The sequence below is a fragment of the Pipistrellus hanaki genome (genome assembly GCF_964339955.1).
Source record: "Pipistrellus hanaki genome assembly, chromosome: 17".
NCBI classification, from domain to species: Eukaryota; Metazoa; Chordata; class Mammalia; order Chiroptera; family Vespertilionidae; genus Pipistrellus; species Pipistrellus hanaki.
Window position 1 is genome coordinate 43,772,891 of NC_140519.1, and position 15,515 is coordinate 43,788,405.

The window sequence follows — 15,515 nt, forward strand, 5'->3', positions numbered from 1 at the left end:
AAATATCTAGTCAGCTTAAAACAGTCCTATTTTCTGGGCAGATGTTAGGGGCAAAAAGAATATTGGGGACTAGTTATGGGAAATGTTAATCATGATTGCCTCTTTCTGGTTAAAGAAAGGACATTCCTATGGGTTGTATGCCCTGGGGTTATGGGAGTCAACCTTGGACCTGGGAGTCAACTAGGAATGAGGTCCATTTATTCTCATTCAAGCTCTGCCTATTATCATGGAAAGATTAACAACCTTGCTGCCCAGACAATGGAGCCCACTCCAGCCCCCATAACCTACTTCCCCATTCCTGTAATCCCTACTTCCCCACGCAGTCTTTGTCCTACCCTATATAAACAGTTGGCTTATTCCAGGCAGCTGTGGATGACCTGCTGTCCTCTATACCGCCAGCAATATTGAAATAAACACTCATATATGATTTAAAAAACAAACAAACAAAAAACACTATCCCATTTTTTCCAAAGCACCTAAGGTTATTTTGGTGTTTTAGAGTGGAGCCTGGGACACTGAAGAAGGTCTCCCTTCTGAGGAAAGTTGCCCACATGACCTTGCCCCTGACCACAGAAGACTACCCCAGGGATGGGATGCTGAGTCTACCTCTAGCCAGCAAGGTGCCCTGGTTTCCAAGTCTAGTCTGTGGTTGACTGATTCCATCAGTCTCTCTGTCTCTCCATTTAAAAAGAGAATAAGTTAGTTCACAGGAGACCAGGAGTTGAAAAACACGAGAGTAAGCAGAAGCCATGAGTTATTAGAAATCGCAGAATGAATGAGCAGAATCTATTGTCATGGATGGAAGTGGGGTTCTTGGGGTACCTCTGGAATAAGCCCCCAGGGGAGGATGAGAGATGGTAGAAAGCATTATTTCTTGGAATCCCATTCCTGGGTTTCCAAAGTCCCATTTCTCTTAGTCCAGTCACAGAAGACATGCAACTGGGTTTTAGGAAAGCAAGAAGCAACACCAATGTCCACAGTTTGCTTTCCATGAGGGAGCCTGGTCCATTTCAGGATCAGGCTAGTCTCGTGGTCGGGGCAAACTGCGGCTCCAGAGCCACATTCGGCTCTTTGGCCCCTTAAGTGTGGCTCTTCCACAAAATACCACGGCCTGGGCAAGTGTATTTTGAAGAAGTGGTGTTAAAAGAAGTTTAAGTTTAAAAAATGTGGCTCTCCAAAGAAATTTCAATCTTTGTCCTGTTGACATTTGGCTCTGTTGACTAATGAGTTTGCCGACCACTGGGCTAGTCCACTGTGTGTGGGGTCTGCACAGCCCTGGGCCATGTTGCCACATGCAAGGGGAGCCCCACAAACCCAGAATCACACAAGTCCCAAGAATCTCAAGAGCAGTAAGAGCACAAGAGCATAAGAGAGAGAACGCCTTTGTTCAAGGGATTCAATAGCCAAAGGTTGAGCCCTTGCAGTGGCCATGCCCTTTTTGGGCAGCCATCTCTGGCCCCAGGTGTGATTGACAGCAAGCACCTCCCGAAGGCCCCCCAACTTTATTGGCCACGCACCTATGTCCTCTCTGTTGGACCTGTAGGGAGTGAAAGTTGTAGCTTCCTGGTGAAGCTGTCTACATGACATGCCTATGGTATCTGGCCTTCCCTTTGCTCCTGGCCTATTGCTAATACATAGTTCCTTATAACGGTATCAGTGAGAAGTCGAGAGGACCAAGCAAGTAGTTGGTAGCGAAAGGAGCAGTTGCTTAGGGATGGGGAGCACGGGGTCATGATCAGGCCAGCACATGCAGGCAGGGAGCCAGTGGGGCCTTAGGGGAAGCTGCCGAAGAAGCACAAAGTCAATAAGCGGGTCACTACCTGTAGTCTTGCCTGTAAGGCCTGCCTTCTGCATGTCCCCTCCTATCCTTACAATGAATCCTCATGAGGCCAGTGACATAACCTGAGAGTATTTCCGTTCTTTGCACCTTTCGGATCAAGTTTAATATGCTGGCTTACAATTTTATATAAACCACAAGGCCCAATCGACAATTTATTGCCACTCACGAGGTGCATCTAAAGATAGCTGCTAAGACGGCTTCTATCATCAAATAATTTCCTGGCAAAACTGTGTTTCAAATAAATGAAACACTTAAAACTATATCCACATAGACAAAAAGAGCTTTCATTGGGTAACTATCAGATCTCGCTATCTAAATGAATTTCCCACTCTATTAAAATAACAATGATTTAACCCTCAAAGCAAACCCAGCCTGGCTGCTTACCCTGCCACCCTAAGTACTTCTGTAAGGAATCTAAAGCTTTTGTTAGATGCGTGTTCATGAGCTTAGTTCGTCTTTTTGAAAATCTTGATTCACGGAGAAGGGGATGCTTTGAATCTGCTTTCGAACACAATACCTGCGTGAAGCAACGTTTTGCACTGACTGGGCACAAACACACGGCCGCGCCAGTGCATGTGAGGATGTTAGGAAGAGGCTGGAGGAAATTGAAATACCAAAAAGCTCCGAGGGAATTGTGGAATATTTATGAAACTATGTGGTGCACCGTTTTGAAATGCAGATGTCTCTGGAAACTGGAAATGTAATCACGGGAATGAAAACTGTCTTTAATAAATCTTCTTAATTAAAATCTATTGTTTAGGAAAACATAGAAAACCTCCTCCAATATTAGACACAGAAGCGAGAGGTGGGAAAAGGATGGATTCGTTTAGATTGCAGCAAGCAATTATTATTCAGAGTTCCCGATTGCCACCGTGTGTTGTGTTATTGTTGTGGTTATTGTTGTGTTTTTAAGTGGAAAGAAGTGGCATTCTGGTCAACTGAGCAGAAGTTGCTTGCCATTATGGTACCCAATGAGTGGAAAACAAAAGAAGCCTGTAGCACAAAAACATACCCAATTACTGACAGGGAGAGAGGACGTGTTAGAACCACTGTCAAATGACATAAACTTATTTGTTGTTTTCCATTGCTAGGCGTTCTGTGGATGTTCCTCCAGCTCCAGAGACTCAAACCCAACAATCAGAAATCAGTCTGGCCTAGCCTCCCCTCAAGGTTCAGATCTTTTCCGTGAGGCCCAAACGGAATGCTTAGAAAAATAAAAATACCTACAGGATTGCTTTTAGGAAACATGTATGTATTTCTCTCTTCTTAGTCCTTAGCTGTCATTACATTTTTAAAAGCACTATCCCTTGCAGTTAAACCGGCACAATGTGGCATAATTGTCATAACATGTCAAAGGGCGAAGTCAGTAATTTCCAAAGTGAGGGAGCTGGGGCAGCCAGGGCCAAGCCCTGCCATGTGCCTCGGAGTCTGTGATGCGATGTCTCAGACTCGGGATCCTCCACGCACCATGGCAAGGGAGGGTGTGTGTGTGTGTGTGTGTGTGTGTGTGTGTGTGTGTGTGTGTGGCTGGGGGTAATGGCCTAGCTCAGTGGTCGGCAAACCGCATGTGGCTCTTTGGCCCCTTGAGTGTGACAAAATACCACGTACCCTAATTAAGTTAATGACAATGTACCTACCAAGATAGTTTAAGTTTATAAAAGGTGGTTCTCAAAAGAAATTTCCATCGTTGTGCTGTTGATATTTGGCTCCGTTGACTAATGAGTTTGCCGACCACTGGCCTGTAGTTATTTACAGGAAGTTATCGTAGTGTTCTGGGCAGTTAAAAGAGAGGAGCAGAACATGGAGGATGGGCCAGGGACAGCAAGCAGGTCACCAGGACAGAAAGCCCCAGGTGCCAGCAATGGACAGTCAGTTGTAGGATGAGACTTTCCCCCAGGGTGACTTTTTCTCTCCTGGCATATCACTGGTCCCGAGGTTTGGACCCCCTGACCTTTCTCCCCCTAGACACCTAGGCCTCAAGTTGTATTTCAGCCCCAGGCCAGATAAACAACAGAACCAGCTGCATTTAATAATGGCCCCCTGTCCCCGTGCTGGCCAATCAACCAGTGGAGAGCACAACCCTGAGAGGACACACCTGGAAACCTGCTGAGTGTTTATGTAGATCTTCCCCTGGAGCCTCCCAGAAATCTCTGCCCTTAAGGGTGGAGGACCTTAAGGTGGAGAACCAGTGTGCTCTCCCTCCCAGGAGGACTCCCCCCTCTTACCTCTCTCTCTCTCCTACTCCCTCTTTCTTCCTCTCCCTCTCCCTCTCCCTCTCCCTCTCCTCCTTCTCCCTCAGGCAGGTTACCTTTAGCTTCCTCATTCTCAAGCACCAAGGGCCCTTCCTTGACCTCCATAACTTGTTTCCTAAGCTCGTTTCTTCTAGGAATTACTTCTACCTCTGTCATTCACCCAGTAAATGTGCTCTGACAGTTTGGGTCTTGCTCTGAATTCTTCCCAAGCCAGAACCCAAGTATTGACCTTGCTGAACCCAGGTTTGGTCTGACCCCACCGGTCAAGCACCTGGAGCCATTCCTGCCACCTGCAACATCACACCTGGAGTTGATTAGTTGACAATAGATTTTCTTAGTGACACACAGCAGGAGACACATAGAGTCCCAGGCCCGGGATGGCTATCACTGACCCCTCAGGGGATAGTTGTGGCCTAACCCTCGGATGTAATCTCCCACGCCTGGCTCACCTGTTAAAGATCGCCCACTCCTGATTAGATAAGCAGTGTTGTGACTGGTTATTTTAATCCTCTCAGATAACGGGCTTCATTGCAGGTGCCTGAACAGCGAGTGGGGATGTTAGGAACCCATTCCTACACGAGTGTGCTAACTTCTGTTCTAGATTCAGAGCCCCCGTGGGAGCACAGCTGACCTTGGCATCAGATGGAGACATGAGAAGTCGCAGGCACATGTGGGAGAGACTTTACTGTGATCCAAGCAGCCGTGGCTGCTACAGGAGCCATCAGACAACGCCGTTCTTCCAAGTGGCCGCACAGAAGCAGCCACGCAGCCGCTGGTCAGTAGCAGCTCATACTCTCCCTCAAACAGAACAGGCCTGTGCCAACAGGTGACGCTCCCGCTGCATTAACACGAACAGGTCACAGAAGGGAGGGCTTGCGCAGTATGTATATTGCCCCTACTGAGTCATGGCCTGCATATCGGCCCAGGGCAAAGGGGCCTTTCACCCAATAATACTGCTGGGTCCTCGCCTGCACCCATGCATGTAGCAACTTGGCCTTGATCGTCTGGCATACTCTGATTAGGGTTCCCACAGCCCCATATGATATTCTGTGTATTTTCTTTTCTTTTTTCTTTTTTTTAATTTTATTGATTTTTTTATAAAGAGGAAGAGAGAGGGATAGAGAGTTAGAAACATCGATGAGAGAGAAACATCGATCAGCTGCCTCTTGCACACCCCCTACTGGGGATGTGCCCGCAACCAAGGCACATGCCCTTGACCGGAATCAAACCCAGGACCTTTCAGTCTGCAGGCTGATGCTCTATCCACTGAGCCAAACCGGTTTCGGCATTCTGTGTATTTTCTGAGCACATACGTGCCGTTGGCTCTTGTGCAAACTGGAAATAATGCTCTGTGAGGGATGATGGTAAGGTCCGGCGTTCTCCAGACTTCCAGTCATCTAAAGCCTGGTTTCTAGGCATGTGGGCCAGCATCACTAGCATCATCTAGTCCACGGGTGGGCAAACTCATTAGTCCACAGAGCCAAATACCAACAGGACAACGATTGACATTTTTTTTGAGAGCCACAATTTTTAAACTTCTTCTAACGCCACTTCTTCAAAATAGACTCACCCAGGCCGTGGTATTTTGTGGAAGATCCACACTCAAGGGGCCAAAGAGCCGCATGTGGCTCGAGAGCCATGGTTTGCCGACCACGGATCTAGTCGTTTGTTAGAAATGCAGCATCTCAGGCCCCAGCCCAGACACACTGACCCAGATCCTGCAACTTAACAGAATCCCCCGGATACTGAGCATGGACCTTAGTGCCTGACATGCATTTGCTCTTCTGTATTAGATAAATAAGTCATTTCTATGAGATGTACTAAAATTGTAAAAAAGTAGATGTAGGTACACATCTTTGTTGTAAAAATATCAGGGAACATTTACATAAAAATAAAAATTTGAGCAGTTAGGACAAATGCCAGTCTACAGGTGATTATTTTTTCCTAGAAAACGTGACAAATCAAAATTTCCTGTCTTACAGAATTTTTTCTCCCAACTCAGGAAATTGGACCAAATTGCAACCCATATAGACAATTTAGGTGGTCCACATAACAGGTCCTATGGTGGTTTTTTCTAATTTTTATTTCTTTATTGATTAAGGTTTACATATGTGTCCTTATTCCCCCATTACCCCCTACCTCTCATTCATGCCCCCATCCCCCTGTTGTCTGTGCCCATTGATTAGGCTTATATGCGTGCATGTAAATCCTTTGGTTGATCTCTCCTACTTAACCCCACCATCCCCTACCTTCCCTGAGGTTTGACGTTCTGATGGATGTTTCTCTGTCTCTGGGTTCTGGGGTTTTACAGGTGCCTAAGTTAAGGGAACATTGATCAAATGATTTCCTCAAAGAAACACCCTCCTTAGATGACCTCTGGGGTGAATGTAGGAAGGAGAACCCCCCCTAGTCTCAGGCAGTGGGGACACCGTCAGTGTCCTTCCACTGAGACACCAGGGTCTCTCCGCTGGTGGCCAGGCCTACTGGGGAAAAAGGCAGAACTGTGCGAAACAACTCAGTGCCAAGCATGATTAGGAGCAGTCTACAATAGATTGGCTGCAGATTGGTTGCCCCCAATATTTTCTCTCCCATTGCTATGCCATGAGCCAGGTAGCTGCTGTTTGTTTGTTTGTCCCCGTGAGGGATAGACGCACTACGGAGAGGTAGTGAGTCCCACATGCAAAGTCTTCTAAGTTGATATGGGATTCATTAGACTGGAGGGTCCATAGAGTAAATTGATATTTTTAAAGGATTAGGGACAATGAAATGATTAAAATACTGAAACATATGCATCTTTCAGAGGGTAGATTCAGTGTGAGCGTGGATGTACTTATCCTGCATAGCTAAGGCATGGATTTCCAAATAAAAGTGATTTCTAGGGGATTATAATCATCATAAAACAATATGGATTATATAAACCATCAATGAGATATTAATGAAAGGAAATAATAAGAACATGCTCCCAATTAAACAGCCTATGAATTTTTACTGCATATTGATGAATGTACTGAAGAATACACAGTTCAACTATGATAGATGATTAGAAGGAAAGAATTACTTATCTCTCTAAGATCCTCCCTAGATTCAAATTGCATTTCGTAGTGTTTTTTTTTTTTTTTTTAAATATATTTTATTGATTTTTTATAGAGAGGAAGGGAGAGAGATAGAGAGCTAGAAACGTCGATGAGAGAGAAACATCGACCAGCTGCCTCTTGCACACCCCCTACTGGGGATGTGCCCGCAACCAACGTACATGCCCCTGACCGGAATCGAACCTGGGACCTTTCAGTCCGCAGACCGACGCTCTACCACTGAGCCAAACTGGCTTCGGCTCGTAGTGTTTTTTAAGAAAAAAATTTAGCTTATTAAATAAACTGAAATTTCAGAAACATGATAGCCTATTGTAGAATCTAAAATAATTTTATCAACAGTTAAGACAAAAACACATAAGAATGTATACTTTTTTCACATCAAATTAACCATTATTTCAGGAAGCATTGAAATGCACATATAAAGCAGCATAGAAGAACCTTTCCTTCGGTTGCCCACACGTGCTTCATTTAACATATTGGTAGTGTTAAAATCATAGGCTTCCCAATAATTCAGTGAAAAAGAAGTCAAGTTGGTGGTGACTTGACTTATGTAGAGAAGGTATCTAACTCCTGTAGCATCCTAATCTTATTTACTCATCGTTACTCATCGTTCACCATATACTTATTGAGCACCTACCAGTAATATGTGCTTAGCACTGTTCAGTGAATAAAACAAAGACTCCTGTCTTTGTACACGTGCACCACACTAATATGCATCTAATTGAGAATTAAATAGACACAATAGCCACCAAGAAAAGAATACAGTGTAGCCCTGCCAGCATGGCTCAGTGATTGAGCATTGACCCATGAACCAGGAGGTCACGGTTCGATTCCTGGTCAGGGCACATGCCTGGGTTGCAGGCTTCATCCCCAGTGGGGTGTGTATAGGAGGCAGCCAGTCAATGATTCTCTCTCATCACGGATGGTTCCATCTTTCTCTTCCTCTCCCTTCCTCTCTGAAAAATCAATAAAAATATTTTTTAAATAAATATGGTGTAAAAGGAAAAATAACCTCTGGGCACATTCAATAGAAAATAAAAATACAGAATTTCAGTGAGGGAAGGGTTATATGATTTTGTTCTGATTTATAGTATTTAAAAATCAACTTTCAAAAATAGAGGTGGTGAATAGTCAATTTAAATTAGAAACATGAATAATGTTCTTATTTGGCATCATTATTTTTCATGGGTTAGCTATAAACCATCACATGAGATAATTCATAGATTACAGAGAGTTGTGCATAGAAAAACACTTTTATATGTATGACATGCAATCATGTGTGTTTTATCTTTTTCAGTAAATACATTCCTGCAGTTTCATGTATTGAAATCTGACCAATATAAATATTTAAATCCTAAAGAGGTAAAACTCTTCATTTGAAGAAACATTACTATGAATTATTTTATAAAACATTCCAAACTTTAACAATTCCTTTTGCAAATCAAATAAGTAACTAAAATTTTGTGTCTTTGGCTTTTTGGGTGCAGATTGGTTTTAAATTACTACAGAAAAACACACATGATTATCAGAACACATGGAGATCATACATGAAAATTAAATTCATTGTCTGCAGGCTTGAAGCTAAATCAGACCAATCTGATCAAATTATTTGAAGAGACAGAGCCATTTTTAGTTTAACTTATAAATTTTTCATTTAAAATCTGTTTATTATCTTATTTTAAATGTCTCTAAGAGCTAATGCCTTATACTATATCCTGAATGTCTACTAAATATATGTGGCTTAACTACTATAGAATAAGATAAAAAGATCTCTATAATTTATTCTTTTACTGTCGGAATCCTTAAGCAAGTTAAACAACAAAATTGCAAAATTGGAATAAAACTTGTTCTTGCAAAGCTCCAAAAGTAAACTACATAAAATTACCCAGCAAAAGGGAAATTGCAAATAGTGGGCAAGTTCTAAATTTATGAAAACATAATAATTATTTGCCATTCTTTTTGTTTTCCATCCTTTATTTTTCCACAAATAAAACAAATGATTTTTTTGGTTAAAAATAAGTAACCTGCTGAAACCGGTTTGGCTCAGTGGTAGAGCGTCGGTCTGCGGACTGAAGGGTTCCGGGTTCTATTCCGGTCAAGGGCATGTACAATACATTGGTTGCGGGCACATCCCCGGTAGGGGGTGTGCAAGAGGCAGCTGATCGATGTTTCTCTCTCATTGACGTTTTTAGCTCTCTTTCTCTCTCCCTTCCTCTCTGTGAAAAATCAATAAAATATATTTTTTTAAAATGCCTTGAAATTACTGTGAAGCCCTGGCTGGTATGGCTCAGCAGTTAGAGTGTTGGCCTGAGCACCAAAGAGTTGAGGGTTTGATTCCCAGTCAAGGGCACATAACCTGGGTTGCAGGTTCAATCTCCTGCATGTGTGGGAGGAAACCAATCAATGCGTCTCTCTCACATCAATGTTTCTCTCTCTCTCCATCCCTCCTTCTCTCTCCCTCTTTTTCTTCTCTCTTTTTCCCTCTTCCTTACCACCCTCTGTTCAATGGAAAAAATATCCTTGGGTGAGGATTAAATATAAAAAGAATTATTGTGAAGATTATTAACTAATGTTAAATATAATTGTTTCAATTATTCATTCAAAAAAAAAATGCCTTGAGAGGAATCCTCTTGGCATTAAAAAAAAATAATAATAAGTAACCTGGTTATTAAGGATTTTCATCAACCTACGTGAACAGGACTTTTTCAAGGTATAGAAAATGACAGCGTGAGAGTCACTTAAACTTTAAGATCTGTAAGAAGGAATTTTACAAGTGCTAATTAAGTACCTATTAATATTTTGGATAGGGATTTCTTTTAGTGAGAGGTCAATCACACTTCTCCAAAGAGATAATAAACATTCACCTACAATTTGTATTGAATCATCTCTGCTTATTTTAAAGGGTTGGTTTAAGAGGGGGAAAAACAACATTACTGAAGAAGTAAACCTGTAATTGAAAGACCCTGGTACCTTCACAATAATGAAAAATTTAATGATGTGAAGGAAAACAAAGTCTTCTAACTTGTGAGAAAAAGAAAATTGCTGGTAAGGGTTTATTACAGTTTAACATTGTATTATTACTTTATTTTATTTTATTTATTTTTTAATATATTTTATTGATTTTTCACAGAGAGGAAGAGAGAGAGATAGAGAGTTAGAAACATCGATGAGAGAGAATCATCGATCAGCTGCCTCTTGCACACCCTCCACCAGGGATGTGCCTGCAACCAAGGTACATGCCCTTGCCCTGAATCGAACCCGGGACCTTTCAGTCCGCAGGCTGACACTCTATCCACTGAGCCAAACCGGTCCTGGCTATTACTTTATTTTTAAATGTAATGGTTTCATTAGGATGAGTAGGTACTTATTTTTTTTTAATAAACAATCTCCTCTTTTTAAAATTTATTTTTAAGATTATTATTACTTTTTTTTGGCTCAGCAAACTAGTCTTGAAACTACAGAAACCTGATCTCTCTTGTGAGTGGCAGATAAAAAAACTTAATACTAATCCCTGTCTCCTTAAGATTAGTTTTGTAAAATGTATCTATTAATAGTTTATTGTGTATGAATGTTATGTGGTGTGTATTTCCCACCCCAAGGCTATGATAACCAAATATTTCATGGATTTGTGCTGTTTTCAGGTAATTCACACCCTCCCAAAACACATATCAATGAGCTCTTCCCTTTTCATTGAATGTTCTATTTTCCTAGATTTTGCAGTTCAAGATTCACCTCATGCTTCAGTTGGTCTGTATACATGGTTATTATTTATATAAAGAAGTTAGGACACAATACAAGAAGAAACCCTACAGAAAACTATATTCTATGTTTTGTAGAACACAGGCCTTTAAAGGGAGTGGCAGTAAGAGGGGTCAAGTTCTTTAACTGCTGTTATTAAAGTGAAAAAATGAAAATCTGAGGCCTGCCAATGTTGGACCGTTATTCCGTGATCCTGCCCTGCCCTCTTACCAGGTAGCTCAGTTGGTTCATGAGTCATCCTGAAACAGCAAAGTTGTGGGTTTGATCCCGAGTCTGGGCACATACAAGAATCAACCAATGAATGCATAAATACGTGGAACAACAACAAACGGATCTCTCTCTCTCTCTCTCTCTCTCTCTCTCTCTCTCTCTCTCTCTCTCTCTCTCTCAAAATCAATTAAGAAAATAAGTCTCAGATTTAGTAACATATTCTACCTGATGTAAAGCCAAACTGAGTAGAAAACATTACCATATTTTTGAAAAAGAAAGTATAACTAGAACAATGACTATATTATTTTCCTCAGATGTATGACTGGCTAAAGGGAAGATCCTTTACGATTTGTAGAATCTTATAGAATATATATGTCTTGTTGTTGTGAATACAGCCTGAAAGTGTTAAACTGTTTTGATTTCCTGCAAGTTACATAACCTTGATTTTGAAGTTTAATGTTCCTAATATAATTTCATTGGTGCAATTTACAAGAAGAAGAAAAATGTGGCAGGGTATGTATATTTTGTTTCTCCCCCTCTTTATTACACCCTAAAATTTGTTGACTTACTTTAATTCTACATGTTAAGACGATTTTGGAAGGAACACTATTTCAAAAGAATCATCCCTGATTCAGATATCATTTTATTAATTTTAGATAAGGATAAATGTATAGTTCTAGAATCCAAATGATTCGTTTTCAACTTGGGGGACAGAGAAAATAGTACAAGTGACAGGATAATAAACTATAAAAATACTTTTCTCTATATAAAAAAAAAGGTGCTTTGACACAATTTCCTATACAATGGCTTTATAGTAGTGTCCATACAATTTTATATTTGAAGATTATTAGTACTAAGATTTGCAAGGATAGAAAAAAATGAGCTGCACATGCAGAAACTACTACAGAATGTACAACTTGATAAGATTTGAGATTCAAATGAACTGCATCATAATATCAAATACCAAGACTTAACATTACAATTCATTAATCCAACCCATTATAATTCATTAGTCAAATGTCCCAAGGAGAGGGAAGAATGTACAATGAGTCCTTTTTGGAAATGAATTGCTAAAAATTAGTGGAGTATGAAAAGACTGCAGAATTGGAAGCTCCAGCTGGGGTTAAACGGGTGGGGGAAGGGATATGAAATTTCTGAAGAGCCATTTTTAAAATTAAAATCCAGGAATGTCTCATCGGTGCCCACCGTATAAGGCCGACTCTGACTCCGTCTTCAGTATTTTTTCCTTTGTAAAGACGAGATTTAGAAACAGGTACAAGGGACATTTTGCATTGATTCAGGCCAGGTTGGGGAAAAAACAAAAACATGATTTAGAGGAGGATTTCAAATTGTTGTACTAAATATAATAACATTTGTGGTAGTGGCATCATTCCATCATTTTGAGATGCCATTTTCCTCATTGCAAGCTCTGATCGGATCATATTTGACTTGCATGTTAATATTTTCATGATTATTTAAGTGCTTTTTTTTCTCTATATAAACAAATGATCAGTCCTGCTCACCCTGAGATTATTTACTCTGGAAATATCTGGAATTCTTTCACCCTATCTTGTCCTCTGGGACTCTTTCTCCACCCCCCCCACCCCCCCTTTCTGAAGTATTGATATTCGCGCGTGGGGGCGGGGAGCACCTAAGCTAGAAAGAGGTGCCTCTTCCCGGTCCTATTCTAGGGGAGAGGCAGAAAAACAAAGGGGGAGAAAAAAAAAATAACTGTTTTCTCCAAGGCTATTATCTAATGCGAGAGCAAACAGTCTGTAAACCAGCTAACAGAAGGGGATTAGACAGGGGATCTGCGAGCGCCTGGCTGCCTGGCAGAGCTGGCTCTCAGGCCAGGGGCACGGGCAGGGCAGCCGGGGCTCCAGATGGCGGGGAGACTGGCCGGCTAGGGTGGCTGCGGGGCACCGGGCCTCGGGGAGCCAGCCCGCCGCTCCAGCCCGCACCCAGGGGGCGAGGCCGGCGGGAGGGAGGGACGGAGGGAGCCCCGCGCCCCGCCCGCCCGGCCGGCGGGACTGCCCATTGTTAACATATACTTGACCCCCGTGACCCCCGCCCGACACAGCAGCCTCCCGCCGCCCCCGCCCGCGCCCCGCCGGGAGCCCGGCCCCCCGCGCCCGTAGCGCCTCCCCGCCGCCTCCCCGGTGCGGCGGCGGCGCCCAGGGCGCGGGCGCGGCGGCGGGGCCGGTGTGGGCGCTCCGCTCCCGCTCCCGCATCGCCGGCGCCGGGCCCCGCACATAAAGGCGGCGCCCCGGGGACCGAGCCGGGCGGACTCTCCGCGATCGCCGCGCCGCATCGCCTCCGGCCGCCGCCGCCGCAGCAGAGGCGGAGGGCCCAGCCCCGGCTCCGCGGAGGCGGCCGGGCCGGACCGGGACCCGGACCCGGACCCGGACCCGGACCCGGACCCAGACCCGGGGCTCGGGCTCCGCAGCTCGCCGGGCGCCGGGCGAGTGGCCGCGGGGCCCCGGCCCCGGAGGCAGGAGGCGCCCGGACGCCGGGAAGTTTGATTCGCATCTGGAAGCCGCGGCGGATGGTGCGCCTCCCCGGCCCTGCGCAGCGTGAGTGCCCGGAGGGAGCCGGCGGGGGCGGGGGAGCCGGCCGGGCCCCAGCCATCGCTCCGGGGATCCGATGGCCGGCCTGGGGGTTGGGGGTGCGGCCCGGGGCCCGGGGCCCGGAGCCCGGAGCCCGGAGCCCTGAGCCCGCGGCCGGGAGCCGGGAGCCCGCAGCCCGCAGCCGGGAGCCGGGAGCCGGGAGCCGGGAGCCGGGAGCCCGCAGCCCGCAGCCCGCAGCCCGCAGCCCGGAGCCCGGAGCCCGCAGCCCGCAGCCCGGAGCCGGGAGCCGGGAGCCGGGAGCCGGGAGCCGGGAGCCCGCAGCCCGGAGCCCGCAGCCCGCAGCCCGCAGCCCGCAGCCCGGAGCCCGGAGCCCGCAGCCCGCAGCCCGGAGCCCGCAGCCCGCAGCCCGGAGCCCGGAGCCCGGAGCCCGCAGCCCGGAGCCCGGAGCCCGGAGCCCGCAGCCCGGAGCCCGCAGCCCGCAGCCCGCAGCCCGGAGCCCGGAGCCCGCAGCCCGCAGCCCGGAGCCCGGAGCCCGCCCGCCCGGCGCGGGGAGGACTGGCCGCGGGGACGGGGGAGCCGCCGGGGCTCAGGCTGCGGTGACCCTGAACTTCACGGGGCAGCCAGGGAGCACGTGCCGCCCGCACTCAGCTCTCCACCGCCTCTGAGACTGGTCTTCCTTCCTCCCGCCTCCCCCGGGCCGTGGGCGCAGGAAGGGGACCCTGGTCCCCCGGCCCCATCGCCGACCAGACACCGGGCAGGCCGCCCGCGGGGCGCGTTGGCAGGTGGCCCTGCCCCGCATCGTGGCTGTTTGTTGTTGTTGTTGTTGTTGTTTGTTTTGAAATCTGTTAGGGAGAGGCTGGCCCCGACGCTGGGAAACTTGGCTCCGGGAGCGGAGAGCGGCTCTGAACCTGGGGCCCGGCTGCGCTGGGGTCCGGGCCGTTAGCGGCGCGGGTCCGGGGACGGGACCCGGTCCCCCCGGGCGTGCGGGTCCGGAGCCCTTCGGCGGGGGAAGGCGCCCGGACCCAGCTCCTCCGGCCTGGGGGCTTCCCGGGGCTGCGGGGCGGCGTGGCTCCCGCCCGGCCCGGGGGTGCCCGGTGCCCGCCCCGAGGCGCTGCCCCCGCTCCGGAGCCGGAGCCTCGGTGCTGCGGCTCCCGCCCCGGGGAGCCTGGGGCGGGGGACTGTCTGGGTTTCCAGAAGCCCCTATGGCCGAGCCCTGACCCCCGGGGTCTCTCTCCCCGCGAACCTGGGGGGACCCGGCGGATGGCGCACCGAGTCCTCTCCCGGGCGGACCTGTCGCTGGTCCGGACGCCCTATCTCGGCATCGGCGCTCAAATTCCTCTTTTTTTTTTTTTCTTCCCTCTTGGAAAGCGAGGTCAGGCCTTGGGAAAGTGGAGCCCTGCATGATGGGGAGCAGGATGGGGACCGGGATGGTGACTGACATCACCTGCCGCCCACCCCGCCCCGCGCGCCTCTCAGTGGAGGGTTTGGCCCGGGGACCTCGCAGCCCTCGGTCTCCACATTCCGTGCAAAGCGTCATGAGGAATCCTGAGAGCCTACCTTTTCTCCAAGATGGGGCACCTCAAATCCCAAACGTTTTACCCCCCTCTGCCTTCCTCCCCCCCAGCCTGGCTGCTGCCTCCTGAGCATCTGTAAACGTGGCTTTAAGGGGAGCTGGCACACCCCGCGGCAGGACCGTCCCCAAGGCCAGGGGCAGGCCGAGGGGACCAGGAGGGCCAGGCCATGGGGACCAGGGGTGACAGGCCATGGGGACCAGGAGGGCCAGGCCATGGGGACC

The 15,515-nt window shown here is 47.2% G+C and overlaps 1 protein-coding gene across 1 annotated transcript in view; it reads left to right on the top strand.

Moving 5' to 3' along the window:
- Positions 1 to 13,414: 13,414 nt before the first annotated feature.
- RUNX1T1 (RUNX1 partner transcriptional co-repressor 1) overlaps positions 13,415 to 15,515 on the top strand; it is a 137,856-nt gene continuing 135,755 nt past the window's right edge. The window contains exon 1 of the mRNA XM_084864721.1: positions 13,415 to 13,726. Coding sequence (XP_084720847.1) covers positions 13,699 to 13,726 — 28 coding nt within the window. The 5' untranslated portion in view covers positions 13,415 to 13,698. The remainder of the gene's footprint in view (positions 13,727 to 15,515) is intronic.